This window comes from Pongo pygmaeus, chromosome 3 (genome assembly GCF_028885625.2).
Source record: "Pongo pygmaeus isolate AG05252 chromosome 3, NHGRI_mPonPyg2-v2.0_pri, whole genome shotgun sequence".
Taxonomy (NCBI): Eukaryota; Metazoa; Chordata; class Mammalia; order Primates; family Hominidae; genus Pongo; species Pongo pygmaeus.
In genome coordinates this window covers 48,337,451-48,353,648 of record NC_072376.2, presented here as the reverse complement: position 1 = coordinate 48,353,648, position 16,198 = coordinate 48,337,451, and the positions used below count along the sequence as shown (strand labels likewise).

The 16,198-nt window shown below is 36.1% G+C and overlaps 1 protein-coding gene across 7 annotated transcripts in view; it reads right to left on the bottom strand.

Moving 5' to 3' along the window:
- Nucleotides 1-468: 468 nt before the first annotated feature.
- OCIAD1 (OCIA domain containing 1) overlaps nucleotides 469-16,198 on the bottom strand; it is a 30,426-nt gene continuing 14,696 nt past the window's right edge. For 4 of the 7 annotated variants that reach the window (XM_054486863.2, XM_054486866.2, XM_054486864.2 and 1 more), the window contains 5 exons: nucleotides 13,308-13,355; nucleotides 11,660-11,795; nucleotides 9,765-9,934; nucleotides 4,390-4,542; nucleotides 469-993 (listed from right to left, as the gene is read on the bottom strand). In XM_054486863.2, the coding sequence (XP_054342838.1) occupies nucleotides 956-993; nucleotides 4,390-4,542; nucleotides 9,765-9,934; nucleotides 11,660-11,795; nucleotides 13,308-13,355 (545 nt within the window). In that variant the 3' untranslated portion in view covers nucleotides 469-955. Of the gene's footprint in view, nucleotides 994-4,389; nucleotides 4,543-9,719; nucleotides 9,935-11,659; nucleotides 11,796-13,307; nucleotides 13,356-16,198 lie in introns of all 7 variants that reach the window. The other 3 variants (XM_054486868.2, XM_063663638.1, XM_054486869.1) reach the window with 2 other exon arrangements.

Below are 16,198 nucleotides of genomic sequence, written 5' to 3'. Positions count from 1 at the left end.
CTATTTACTATATATCAATTTATCTACATAAATCACATTCATTAGATTTTTATTTTTTTAGACACAGAGTCTCACTCAGTCGCACAGGCTGGAGTGCAGTGGTGTGATCACAGCTCACTGCAACCCAGAACCACTGGGTTCAACTGATCCTCCCAACTCAGCCTCTTAAGTAACTAGGACTACAGGCACACGACACCATCGCCAGCTAATTTTTATTTTTTTGTAAAGACAGGGTCTCACTTTGTTGCCCAGGCTGGTCTCAAACTCCTGGACTCATGCAATCCTCCCACTTCGGCCTCCCAAAGTGCTGGGATTACAGGCATGAACCACTGCCCACTGCCTCCAGCCATATATTATTAAATATTATAGATGACTTTATTTCCTATACCTACATGATTATAACTAGCTTAAAAATAAATCAATAAATTACAAACAATAAAACCATAAAATCAAGGAAGATGAGGGCTGTTGCATGTTCCTTTACATTTTATTTGCCATAAACATTAAGATAATACAGAAAATACTGGAGAAAAAAAGCTTTTTAATAATTTCTTGATGCAAAGCTTCACACTTAAAAATTATGCTTGCTCCCCCCATCCACCCCAATTCAACATGCAGATATCATTTACTTTCATATATGCTGATTCCAGAGCATTGTAATCTCTTGACGGTTTTTTAAGAGTATCTTTGCCCTTGCAACAATTTCACAAACTGTATACAATCATAGTATAATACCATCATTCAAATGAATCCCCAAGGTGAGTACATTTACACAATATTAACACTAAAAATCTGTGTTTTTTTAAAACACCATAGAAGTCAAACCACAAAAACCCAGGATCTTGTTTTAAATGTGTTTATGAAGACTGCTGCTGAGCTCAAAGCATGCAGGTAATCACGACCACCTAGATGAAGCTGGATGTTGAAACTCCTTCACGTCCAATGATGTAATTTTTCACTCATCCCAAGTATCTCCATATTTGTTTACTTTGACTAGGAAAAAAGCACAAATAATTGATGATTCCAAGCAATAATAAGTAAAAGACATTATTTTAAGTTTGTTGCTATGATGAAAAGTTATGTTTCTCTCTCATTTGAATAAAAGCACATGAGAGTCAAATTATAATTACAAAAAGGGGATGACCAGACTTTTGTGAACTTGGGTTGGATAAATGCATTGTATCTAGAATTTTACATAAATAGTTAGTCCTCATAACAAACTTCTAAACACAATTCTCATTTTAATGGTGAGAAAACAGATTAGTAATTTGCCCAAGGTACAAGCCCTAACAAGAACTGAGATTTGAGTACAGGTCTGTTTAGATCCAAAGCCTAGGTACCTTTACATCTTTACCATACTACCTAAGTGTGGCACATATTAAGCCATATACAAAAAAAAAATTAGTGGGAAATAATAAAACAAACATTTGAATTTTCATTTTTCACAAAAAATACAGCAGTAGAAATGGTCAAGTGTTCAAGTTGTAATTAATTCAATCTTCTGTCTCAGGGCTGTAAATACTACTATAAGAAGAAAATACTACTACATTTCACAGGTACTCTACATTTTACATTTTGAAACATGCTCCGCTGTCTATTCTATTCCTTTACTTTTTTGCTTCTCTTCCACATAGCCTCTGTCTGTGAGTAATCATAACAATATAAAGCAGCAGTTATCACAGTGTGGACTCTTTTCAGGGAATACACGAAGTCAAAATTATTTCATTATTATACTAAGACATTATATATCTTTATCCTTCACATTTTGCCTTTTCCCCTTGCTCTCATTCCCTCATGAGTATATGTTACATGGTTTTCTAGAAGCTACAGGAGGTGTGGTGACATTGCTCTGGCAGCTAATGGAATATGTGCTTGAATTTTTTAAATTTCTGAGTCTTAATTTCTAATTAGATAAATATCAACCACATAAGCTAAAGGTGAAAACTTTAAGTGACACTTTCTGACCGTGTGAATCTACCCTGTACTAATTTCAACAATATTTTAGAAAATCACTGAAACTATTTCATAACAAGTCTTTTCTTTAAATTATATAAAGCACACAAAAAACCAGCTTTTACCAAAAAAAGAAAAAATCATTTCACATTCTTGTGTCATGTAACAGAACTTGAAAACTTCAGTCAAATATCAAAAATGTCAAAATCTAGCAAATGCTAAAGGTCTACCAAATTTCCTTTCTTAACCTCTATAGAAGCCTAAACCAAAATACTCAATTTCTGATACGGTGTAAGGTACTATGCTATGCAGACAATAATAGAAAAGATTACAAAAATGAGAAAAATATTATTCTGCCCTCACAGAGCTTACAATCTAAATCCTCAAATTAATTAGCAGAACAAAGTACCAACAAGTCTTTACATATTACACAGCAATGGCCACTAGATGCAGTTTATGCTAAATGTTGTTTGATGACAAACATTCAAAAGTATGATACATCCTTAATTTATTTCAAAGGTAGATTTTTTTACATCAATAATATGACACAGATATTATCTATCATTGTTATAAAAACAGAACTCCAAATGAAGCAACTGCTGATTAAAAATAAAATTAGCTCTAAAAAATGACCATAACAACAAATACTAAGGACTTTCATGTATTTTTGCATTCTTTGTGGCATATGACCTTCAAGAAGGTACCAAAGACCTATTATTTCCATTTTTCAAGTAGTAAATAGAAAATCTTGAAACAATGACACATACTCTGAAAATTCCTTAAGAGAAAATCATAAAACCCTATACTGAAATAGCTATAAAACCCTATTCAAATGCCCTCTTCCTTTAGAGGTAAACTTGTATCAAAAAATTTACTTTGGCTAATGTACAGTTATTCCAAAAAGACTTAAAAGAAATCAGGATTTAAAAATTCACAATTTTTTTAAAAAGTTTTTTGTTTTTGCTTTTTTCCTCTTTAAGAAATGCCTTAGAAGCTGGCATATAACTCTTTCAATTTCACAAATGTACAAGAAAGGTCAGGCACAGTGGCTCCCACCTATAATCCCAGCATTCTGGGAGGCCAAGGTGAAAGGATTGGTTGAGCCCAGGAGTTTGAGCCCAGCCTTGGCAACATAGGGAAAAACCCACTGTACCAAAAAAATTTTTTAATAGCCAGGGATGGTGGCATACAACTGTAGTCCCAGCTACTCGGGAAGCTGAGGTAGAAGGACTGCTTGAACCCAGGAGGTCAAGGCTGCAGTAAGCCATGATTACAACACTGCACTCCAGCCTGGGTGACAGAATAAAACCATCTCAAAAAGAAAAAACAAACAAACAAACAGAACAAAAAAATAAACACGAGAAAAACCCAAATGTACAAGAAAATCAATCTCATTACTCAATCATTCTGTGGTTAGGCCACAAGTGGTATTACAGCACAATGCCAACCTCAGGTCACTACAGCAACTTATGTGATAGGTGTATCATTAGGAAAATAAGACTATCAGATCTCCAAGGAGATTTGTTATAAGAGAAAAACAGTCAAATGAGTATATAATCTCTACCCTGTGTTACAAAACTAATCTTGCTGTCTTAAGACTTACTATTTGGACTTCACTATTTTCTTCCTTTTTTGTCGGGGTAGGGGGAACAGAGCCTCACTCCATCGTCCAGGCTGGAGTGCAGTGGCGTGATGTTGGTTCACTGCAACCTCTGCCTCCTGGGTTCATGCAGTTCTCCTGCCTCAGCCTCCCGAGTAGCTAGGATTACAGGCATGCACCATCATGCCCAGCTGACTTTTGTATTTTTAGTAGAGGCAGGGTTTCACCATGTTGGCCATGCTGATCTCCAATTCCTGGCCTCAAGTGATACACCCACCTTGGTCTCCCAAAGTGCTGGGATTTCAGGCATGAGACACCACACCTGGCCTTGACTTCATTATTTTCTAACACAGAATGGCCTTTGGAACACCTTAAAAATGGAAAACTGGCTGGACACAGTGGCTCATGCCTGTAATCCCAGCACTCTGGGAGGCTGAGGCAGGCAGATCACAAGGTCAAAAGATTGAGACCACCATCCTGGCCAGCATGGTGAAACCCCATCTCTACTAAAAATACAAAAAATTAGCTGGGCGTGGGGGCCTGTAGTCCTAGCTATTTGGGAGGCTGAGGCAGGAGGACTGCTTGAGCCCAGGAGGCAGAGGCTGCAGTGAGCCAAGATCGTGCCACTGCACTCCAGCCTGGCGACAGAGCAAGACTCCGTCTCAAAAAAAAAAAAGAACTGATAACTGTAAAGTACTATTTTAAAAATATTTTACTTTGGTTAATTGCTTGAAGAGTTAAATCACATATTAATTAATTTTTTATAGTATTGTTTTAAAGTAATGTTTTAGTTTCCAATCCTAAACAGTAAAGTGATTCAGACTAAACTATCATACCTTCTTTTTTTGGCACTCTTTCATGCATAGGCCTGACTGAGGGGTCAGTCTTTTGTGTTAAAGATACTTCATATGACTCTCTGTTCTTATTCCTTAATTCCTCATATGTAATATTTTTTCTTTTAGGACTTTCTTCAAGGTTGGGATCAGGTCCTAAAACAACAAACAGTTAATAAATGGTAATAAAAGGATTTGTATAACTCTAAAGCAACTAAATTTTACAAATGCTCCTTACCTACAATCAAAATAGAATAAAGAATCAAAAATTATTACCACCATTTCACAGGTACTATACTTTCACCAAGATAATTATCAAACTAAAATCTACTTCTGCCTATATTTTTAAGCTTTTATTTCTAAAAATTAAAATGGACATCAAAAATTTTAAAAACTAAACCACAGCCAGAAGAAAAATATGTATCATAATATATAACAGTACAATTTTAACTCATTAAAATACCAGTGTTTTAAACTGGAGTTACTCATACTGTATACAGAATTAAAAGAGAAATATATTCTACTATGGACAACTGAATAAAACTTGACATAGCGTAGATTTTACTCAATATATAGTTAAATAGTCCTATAACCACAGACTCTATGAAAACAACTCCAGCTATTTTCAAAAATAATTTATTTTACCATTTTATGAAATTTAAACAAAAATACTGAAAATAGGCCAGGCACAATGGCTCACGCCTATAATCCCAGCACTTTGGGAGGCCGAGGCGGGCGGATCACCTGAGGTCAGGAGTTCGAGACCAGCCTGGCCAACAAGAAACTTCATCTCTACTAAAAACACAAAATTAGTTGGGCGTGGTGGCATACACCTGTAATCCTAGCTACTAAGGAGGCTGAGGCAGAATCGCTTGAAGCCGGGAGGCGGAGGTTGCAGTGAGCTGAGATCGCGCCATTGCACTCCAGCCTGGGCAACAAGAGCAAAACTCTGTCTCAAAAAAAACAAGAAAAAAAAGTTTAAAATAATTACTTGAAAAGTATAAAACATAGCCTGTAATCAGAATATGTGTTGTTTTCATTCCGGTCTAACAGATGCAGTGTTGATGAGGAAGAAAGTATCAACTGTTATTTTGGCCTGGGAACTAACATTTATTCTTTATTTCTCCCAAAGAGGTCAAAGTGTGAATATTACATATTATCATAGAGTCAAATGTAAATATAATGCAGTGGTTACTCCTAATATTGGTTGACAGGATCAAATAGTGAACATAGTTTATAAAATTTATAAACAGCAAAAAAGGCCATATGAACATTAAAAAAAAAAGATGCCAACATTCAGTGAACAACTACTTAACTTACAAAGTCTTACCTACCACATACCACACCAAAAGTACTATTTTTCAAAGATGTTTTCAATAAGACATACAAATTGGGCATATAATTTTAATATTAACTTTTTAAAAAATAATTTTTGTGATACTTATTTAGAACTCAAAGGTAAGATCTCAGTGAATAATTAGAATTTTCTAAGCAACATAACTATACATTAAATAATGTTTTCAACCATAAACTTTTTTTTTTTTTTTTTGAGACAGAGTCTCACTCTGTTACCCAGGCTGGAGCACAGGGGCTCAATCTCGACTCACTGAAACCTCTGCCTGCCAGGTTCCAGTGACTGTCCTGCCTGAGCCTCCCGAGTAGCTAGGATTACAGGCATGCGCCACTATGCTCAGCTAATTTCGCATTTTTAGTAGAGACAGGGTTTCGCCATATTGGTCAGGCTGGTCTTGAACTCTGACCTCAGGTGATCCACCCGCCTCGGCCTCCCAAAGTGCTGGGATTACAGGCATGAGCCACTGCACCCAGCCGTTTTCAACCATAAACATTTATTCTGCTAAATAAATATATACTGTACTGATATAAAGCAAAGAGGATTTAAATTTCTCCTAATTAGTTCTAGTATTACATGATGGTTCAAAACTAAATTTTTCTTACTAAAAAAAGAATGTAAAGAAAAATATTATAACCTTATATTGGGATTAAAACACTTTGCATTTCATTAGTAATAAGTAACTACTGAACTCATTTCCCTTCACCATATATGTTATATTAAAAATTCTGAAGGAAATCGTATGTACTTCAGGAAACTTGGGTTCTTAACCCCACTCTGCTGACAATTAGGAAATGTCCTTGGGCAAATCACTAAGCTTCTTTGAATCCTGGTTTTCTCAATTGTGAAATATGGTAGTTTGAGTAGATGATCTCTGAAGTTCCTTCCAGGTCTAATACTTTTTCTTATAAAAAATATTTTACCATTATAAAATTCTGGAACAAATAATGAAAATATAAATCAGACAGAAGAAGACTGGGGAGAATTTCCCACATTGTGGAGAGAATATGATTTACTATTTTGGGAAGGTTATAAAGAACTGGAAGGAATAAAAAATGTAAAGTGGCACTGATTTAAATCTAACTGTAATAAACTCTAAGTCTCCTAACAGCTATGAAGGAGTGCTTGCTATTTTAAAAGATTAATAACTCTCTGAATTCCTGGTAAAAGAAAGCAGAACTAAAGTAGGACTTAAACCAAAGAATAAGATGCCCTGGTAGGGGAGGACAGCATCTGGGGCAAAGCAAAAGCAGGCCACTGCTGGCCCATGTGGAGGGCAGTAAAAAAGTAGCCACTTTGATTTAGAGAAGGGGGTCAGAGGGCAGAGCAGTGGATGGATGGATGGCTGCTGTGGAAGGCATAAAATAATATTAAGACATGGCCTTGCTAAGTAGTCTGTGGGTAGATACCAAAGGGCTTTTTGTTTGTTGGCTTTTGTATGGAAAAGAAACTATATAACAGAATTTCCTAATGCAAATGGTGGGGAGGATGCAAGTCATTACAAGGAAAGAGTTAGTGCATGTCTAGAATACAGTAGTGCCCCCTTATCTGTGGTTTCGCTTTCCAGGGTTTCAGTTACCTGCAGTCAACCATGGTCTGAAAATATTAAATGGAACATTCCAGAAATAAACAATTCATAAGTTTTAAATTACACCCTGTTCTGAGTAGCGTGATAAAATCTTGTGAGGTTCTGCTCTGGTCCATCCAGGACTTGAATCATCCCTTTGTCCAGCATATCCACACTGTCTACACTACATGCCTGTTAGTAACTTAGTAGCCATCTAGATCAAAAAAACATAGAACATAAAGGATTTGGTAATATCTGAGCTTTCAGGCATCCACAGGGGTCTTCAAACTTATCCCCCATGGATAAGGGGGGACTACTGTACAAGAAGAATGGATTTGAACTTCAGACTGGTTATATGAGACATAGTGAGGAACAAGGACAGCTGCCTTTGGAGATAAGATAGTGACTTTAGCCATTCTCTCCTAATCTGCCCATTCCCTTCCTTCCTTTTCTGACTAATTTGATGCCTTTGCTTCTAACCATTAAAGAAAAAAAAAATCAGAGTTGAGGATTAAGAAGCTCTCAATAACTTCCATCCAAACTCTTTAATCACCTGAACTTCCATTCTTTCCTGTCTCTTCCTTTATACAAGGCTAATACTCACCCCTTTGCCCTGACTTTTCCTCTTAAGTAGTGCTGTCCAACATAACTTTCTGCAATGATGAAAATGTTCTATATTGGCACTAACATGGTAGCCACTAGCACATGTGACTACTGAGCAAGTGAAATGCTACCAAAGCAATTGAAAAACTGAATTTTAAATTTCATTTAAATTAATTTAAATAGCCACATATGGCTAGCAGCTACTCTGACCTACCTAGAACCCCCTTCTGCATTCTCTAGAACCTTCTCTGACCTATAATCAACTTCTCCCTTTCCACTGTATACCCTCCCCTCCCTTTAACTTCTTTCCCTCTAATCTTTTAAAATTTAAATAGTATACTCTACAAAGGTCCATAATCCCTTATCCAAACCTTGGGGTCAGGTATGTTTCACTATTCAGAGTTTCTGAGGTTTTAGAAAAATACTACAGTAAATACCCCTTATATTACTTAATATCCATCCATTCAGAGATTTAGGACAGGAATGAGTAAGCAAACACATTAATATTTCTATAATGAAATAAAGGAAAAATCTTATCTGGCAAAGTAAATAAAGTCTACGTTTATATAACATGTGAATTTAGGTCAAGGTATTCTGCTAAATGAATTCAGGTCAGATTTTATTACCAGTTTAATTATTAAAAAACAAAAACAGGCTGGGGGCAGTGGCTCACACCTGTAATCCCAGCACTTTGGGAGGCCGAGGCGGGCGGATCACAAGGTCAGGAGATCAAGACCATCCTGGCTAACACAGTGAAACCCCATCTCTACTAAAAATACAAAAAATTAGCCAAGCGTGGTGGCAGGCACCTGTAGTCCCAGCTACTCAGAAGGCTGAGGCAGAATGGCGTGAAGCCGGGGGGCGGAGGTTTCAGTGAGCCAAGATCACACCACTACAGTCCAGACTGGGCGACAGAGCAAGACTCCGTCTCAAAAAAAAAAACAAAAAACAAACAAACAAAAAAAACTTGGCTTAAACCTTTTTGAATTTCAGGATTTTAGATAAAGAATTATAGACCTGTATTTCCCGTTTCTAATTCCTCATCTTTCACTGCTGACTAGACTGAAGGAAAGAAACTAATGTTTTTTGAGTCTGTTATTTGCCAGGCACTGCCTCTGATTATTTCCTCTAATTCCAACAGTTCATTAAGAGAGGTATTATCATCTCCATTCAACTGATTAAGAAACTGAAAGGATCATAAAGTAGTTATAATAATATTACTACATTATTATAATGTAGTAGTAGTATTACAAGGTCACATAGCTAGCAAATGTCAATCATGATTCAAATCCAAGCCTTAATACAAAATTGATGTTGTTGCACTTACATGTGTGATCTTCAAAGCTAGTATTTACACACTTCACAAAGCATTTTCACATGGATTTTCTCACTTGACAACAGTTTTTTCTTGTATTACAGACAAGGAAGCTGAAAGCCTTTAAAACCCAGCCTATCAAATGTAACCTTTTTATACCTTTCCTGGAGCCTCTACTTCCTGAGACACGATTTATCATTTGTTCTTCACTATTCCACTAAGCTTGCCTTAGTATTTTCAATTACCAGGACATACTAGTAATTTATCCTTGTATTTCTATATCTTCTAACAGACTGAGAGTTTTTCAGGGACAAGAACCAAGTGTTATTTATCTTCTTCCACGTCTAGCAGAGTCCTTGACACCTACTGGTCCTCAAGAAAAGTTGAATGAATGAAGAAACAAATGAACAAACATGCTGAGTTTAGGTTGATGATTGATGGTAGAACACACAGGTGATATCCAGCAGAAAAGGTCATCAAATAAAGTTTATACATACGTTGGACCATAAAATGTTGAAATTCATTTCAAGAGAAGTTTCTACCTTGGACAATATGATCAGTAATACCAGTGGGAGCAGATTCATTCATAGAAGAACTGAATGGAATTGGCTCATAATGAGGAAGCATTTCTATGTTGTCTGCTGCTGGGGATGTCACAAAAGATGATTGACCACTCACATTTGAGTCATATTTTGACTTCTGATAATAATGCCTGTAAATGAAAATCATATTGTAGTAAGAAATATGAGTCATTGCCTATATCTTAAAGAAGTGTTAAAATAACTTCTTTCATATATCTTATTTCCAAAATTATATATACATATAATTTTTTTTATTTTTTTAAGACAGGATCTTGCTCTGTCACCCAGGCTACAGTGCAGTGGCACAGTCTTGGCTTATTGCAATCTCCACCTCCTAGGCTCAAGCAATCCTCCTATCCCTCAGCTTCCCAAGTAGCTGGGACTACAGGCATGCACCACCACTTGGTTTTTTGTAGAGATGAGGTCTCACTATAGTGCCCTGGCTGGTCTCAAACTACTGGGCTCAAGCAACCCTCCTGCCTCGGCTTCCCAAAGTGCTGGGATTACTGGCATGAGCCACCGCATCTGGCCTCGAAATAATTTTTAACACAGTTATTTATAAACAGTAAAATGAGGTCTGTTTCTTTCTGCCAACAAAACACTTTTAAAAAGTCCTGACCCACTTATACATCTTAAAAGCAGTCACTGTCAGTATAGAAAAATAGGAAATGTATACCCAGCCTTTCAAGATAATTTTAATATGTTTGAAAGTTCTTGGAAAGAAAAAGCACTTTAAATCAGGTCTAATTTCAATAACCATGCCCGTTTCCCATGTCAATTAAGAAGGTAATATCACAGCTAAGAATCTATATGAACACTAATTTGCTAAAGCAGATACAAATTCTCTCTCATGGGAATTACATTGCTTGCCTATCTGTTTAAGAAGCATTAAAATGAAAAGCTGAAATCTGTTAAGAGATGAGATTGATAAGATTTGGGAATTCAAAAGAAAAGTCCAAACTATAGTAACCAAAGGTGTTTGCCAAATTGAATCAAGATAAAATCCTTTATTCTAGAACATGTACTCCCAATAGGACACAACTCAATATTTAAAACAATGAAGGCCAGATGCAGTGGCTCACGCCGGTAATCCCAGCACTTTGGGAGGCCAAATGGGGCAGACCGCTTGAGCTCAGGAGTTTGAGACCAGCCTGGTAAACACAGTAAAACCCTTTCTCTTCAAAAAAACACAAAAAATTAGCTAGGCATGGTGGTGTACACCTGTGGTCTCAGCTACTCCAGAGGCTGAGGGAGGAGGATCACTTGAGCCCAGGAGGCAGAGGTTGCAGTGAGCCAAGATCACGCCACTGTACTCCCAGCCTGGGAGCCAGAGTGAAACTCTGTCTCAAAACAAAACAAAACAAAAATGAAGAACCAGGCACAGTGGCTCACACCTGTAATCTCAACAATTTGGGAAGCCGAAGCAGGAGGATCGATTGAGCCCACTAGTTCAACACCAGCCTGGGCAACATAGTGAGACCCCCATCTCCATAAAAAAAAAATATTTTTTAATTAGTTGGGTGCAGTGGCTGACGCCTGTATTCCTAGCTACTCAGGAATCTTGAGGCAGCAGGGCCTTGTGAACCCAGGAGTTCGAGGCTGCAGTGAGCTAGGATCATGCCATTGTACTCCAGCCTGCGCAACAGAGGGAGGCCCCATCATTCATTCATTCATTCATAAATAAATAAATGGTGGCAAGTCTTGCTCCAATTTTTGAAGCAAATTATTTTTAGCCTACAGCAAATGGCAAGTATCCAGTGGTCCTTCAGGCAATGTTTTTGAGCCATGAGTTACAGCAACATCTAGTTGTTTCTTAAAAATTAAAAATCTTAAGTAAAGATCAGAATCTGGCCTACCCAGGTGGTGAAGATCGTCGTGCTTGTCCTGATCGTAAAGCTTCTCCAAGGGGGGAATTTTCAAGTTTCTTGAATTTCTCTTGGCAAGTTTTCACATAAGAAAGTTTTCCAGCAAAGTATCCCATGATACAAGCAACTTATTTGTAAAATCAAACAAAAAGTGTAACTGAATGTGCCTTTCAGACAAAAGTATTTTCTAAAAGAAAAATTTGTTTTAAAGTGTGATTCTAAATAAGTCTTTGGTTTAGAAAGACTGAGATTTCCTGAAATAATGGTAGAAGAAATCAAAATTAAATCAGATCAGAGTTCATAGACAGAGTCTATGGATATAATTCAGTTTCCAAAAAAAAGTGCGCCAAAATAAAGTTGCTATAAATAAATCAATTATAGTATACTAATTACTTTATAATATATACAGGAAAGATTTAGTAAAGGTATAATGGGAAGAGGAATGGATAAGGAATAAAAGCATCAAAACATTTATTTATTTCTAGTTCTAAATAAACAGAACTAGATCACAAGGATTTAGGCCATTATTTTCCTATAAAACAGAATATCATATGCACAGCCATTTTCACAAGATTGTTTTAAAATAAAATTAGGTGCAACAAATCCCTTAAAGTAATAAATTACGAACCATAACCTAAACGTGGCACTTACTCCATCACATGAGTTTCGAATACAAAAGAAAGGCTAACCTGAAAGACTCACGAAAAGCCTCAGGTACTTCTTTTGAAGAGCAATGTAGCTTCTTTTTCATTTATTTATTTATTTATTTATTTATTTATTTATTTATTTTTTATAATACTTTAAGTTCTAGGGTACATGTGCATAATGTGCAGGTTTGTTACATATGTATACATGTGCCATGTTGGTGTGCTGCACCCATTAACTTGTCATTTACATTAGGTATATCTCCTAATGCTATGCCTCCCCACTCCCCTCACCCCACAACAGGCCCCGGTACGTGATGTTCCCCTTCCTGTGTCCACGTGTTCTCATTGTTCAGTTCCCACCTATGAGTGAGAACATGCGGTGTTTGGTTTTCTGTCCTTGTGACAGTTTGCTGAGAATGATTGTTTCCAGCTTCATCCGTGTCCCTACAGAGGACATGAACTCATCCTTTTTTATGGCTGCATAGTATTCCATGGTGTGTATGTGCCACATTTTCCTAATCCAGTCTATCACTGATGGGCAGTGTAGCTTCTTTTTCTATTAACTATATTGCAATGTGTAAATAAGTTATGCTTATTTACATTTTAAAATACAAATTAGAGAGATTCTTTTAAAAATTAAGCTTAATTTTAAATATACTTTATTTTGATTAATCAGAATATCTGCACAACTTTCTTTCCCCACAGACAGACCAAAAATTTATTTTCAAATACTTTATCCTCACAAAATAATTTTAAATTAATAGTTCTATTACATTATAAAGACACAAAAAAATGCCTATTTCAACTGATGATTTTTTATGCTAACAATAAAATATCCAAGTAATCCACTTAATGAAATGTTTTAACAGACTGATTTATCAGAGCATGTAACCACATAACTAATATGAGTAAGACATGATAAAACATTTGATAAAAATAATTTTACCTAAGTTTTAAAAAGCTATGAAAACTACAATGTTGTTCATACTTACATATAAGTTTAGGGATGGAACCATATTTGGGATGACTTGAAAGTATTCCTAAAGAAAAGAGTTAAGTATTTCTGAGTAACACTGTTAGAGAAAGAAAAACCAGTAAAGGCTATCTTTAAATATAATCTTACAACATTAGCTCCTTCCATGATCCTACAGAACCCTAGACTGTTTAACAGGGAAAACCAAATGAATTCAGTATCAAGAGAAATATGACGAAAATCCAAAAGACTCTACAAAGTATTAGAACAGGTAAATTTAGAAAGATCACTTGATGTAAGGTCAATAGACCAAATACGTGTGTGTGTGTGTGTGTGTATGAAAAACTGTTTATACCAACAACAAACAAAAAAACACACATTTTTTAGAAGACAGAATTAATTATACCACCAAAAAAAAAAAACGCTCAAAACCCAGGAACAAATCTAATGAAAGATATGAAAGATCTCTACACTGAAAGTTATAAAACTTACTGATAATTGAAAGACCCAATATTCTAAAGATGGCAATTCTCCATAACTTCACCTATAAATACAATGCAATCCCAATTAAAATCAAAGTTTTACAAAAATTGAAAAGCTTATTCTAAGAGTCACGTGGAACACAAAGGGCCAAGGCAACACTGAAGAATCATATTATAGAACTGACTACCACCAGATAGCAAAATCTATATGATAAAGCTGTAGTAATTAAGACAGTCTGGTATTAAGTACAAGAATAGGTAAACTGACCAAAACTAAGAGTCCAGAAACAGATCCACACCTGCACACTTGATTTATGACAAAGACAACACTGCAGTATAGTCTTTTCGAATACAGTGCTGGGTCAATTAATATCCATTAACAGGGGAAAATGTACCTTGATCCTACATTGAACAATAATCCAGATGGCTTAAAAATTTAAATATGAAAGATTTAAAAAAAAAAATTTTACAGAAGAAAGCATGAGACCATCTTTGTGTCCTTAGAGTAGACGAAAATCTTAAAGAGTCAACAAAAAGCACCTATTAGAAAGAAGAAACCTGATAAATTGGACTCTATTAACACTGAAAACTACAGTTAAACAGAGTGGGGAAAAAATAATCACCATATCTATATCTGACAAAAGACTCATTTCCAAAGTATACAGAGAAGTCTCACAAAACCAATAGGAAAAAAGACAATACAATGGAAAAATGGTTAACAGACTTAAACAGATACTTCACAGAAAAAGATATGCTGAAATGAAGTATAAACAAAAGGTCTTCAACTTCATTGGTTACAGGGAAACATAAATTCAAGCCACAATGCAATCAATATTAGTGTTCATTTACCACAATGGCTAAAACATAAAAGACATAAAAATAGCTAGTGTTGGTGAGAATGTAGGAGTATACATTGGTCTAAATAGTTTGGTAATATCTACTAAAGCTAAATAAATATATACAAAATCTATGACCCAGCAAAATGTCTATCAAAAGGCACCATATTCTTAGCAAAACTAATTGTAACAGTGAAAATTGAAAACTACCAATTATCAATGCACAGTTCAGATAGATAAACTGGTATATTCACACACAGGAAAACTATAGGGGAACTACATGCAACAATGTGGTTAAGTGCAATGATGTGCTGGTAAACCAGCATTCCCTATAAAAAGCTCTAATTTTAATGTTTGTCAGTTTCCATGATGTAAAGCTACCAATTCTTTTCTTTCTTTTTTTTTTTTTTTTTTTGAGACGAGTCTTGCTCTGTCGCCAGGCTGGAGTGCAGTGGCGCCATCTCAGCTCACTGCAACCTTCGCCTCCTGGGTTCAAGCGATTCTCCTGCCTCAGCCTCCCAAGTAGCTGGGACTACAGTTGCACACCACCACGCCCAGCTAATTTTTTGTATTTTTAGTAGAGACAGGGTTTCACCATGTTGGCCAGGATGGTCTCAATCACCTGACCTCATGATCTGCCTGCCTCGGCCTCCCAAAGTGCTGGGATTACTGGCATGAGCCACCGTACCCAGCCAACTACCAACACTTTAAAAACTAGCTTGCCAAAGTTCCTGAAAATTTAACAACCAATTCTCAGGAGCCAGTACAAACTAGTTCCAGCATGCTACTGGATAAATCTCACCATGTTGAAAGAACTTACAAAAAAGAATATTTCAGTGTATGATTTCATGTAATTAAAGTACAAAAACAGACAACTAATCTGTGCCTTTAGCCTCAGTTCCTTCATTTATACCAACCGGGATGACAACAGAAAAAGGAAGATGGTAAGAACATCTCTATTTTTACATTAAAAAGTTGTTCCTTCATACTGTCACCAACTAGTTATAGACCACTTACAACATAAAGGCACTAAATACTGGATATTAACAGGAAACAGGACACACTCTTTACTCTCATGGAATTTACAATCTAGAGAGAGAGTTAAGACAAAGATAATAGTGTCATGGTTGCTATCCATCCCCTCAAATATTTGAGTACTATGTGCACTATGTATGTCCTCTGTCAGGTGCTAGAAATAGCTTATTTTCCTAAGGAGAAGTAGCAAGAATGGAAGCAAACAGATTTGTTGAAGGTTAACGCAATACTCTTTGTGACATATGGTTGCGTTAATTATACTGGCAGTACAGATGGAGGTAGATAGTTAATAAAGACATTTAAGAGCTAAAAGACATTAACTGGACAAGGCAGATAAGGGATAGATGTGAAGGATAATGTCCCAGTTTCCTGGATAGTACTAACGCCACTCAGTCATGACGGGAAAGGAGGAATTGGTTTTGTGGAAAATGGTGAGTTGTTTGAGGAGCCTATAGAAGGGCCATCCATATTATATATTATATCCAGAATATAGTAACACCATTTCCAAAACAACTAGACAAAAAAAACCCATACAAGAATGTAAGCAACAAGAGGTA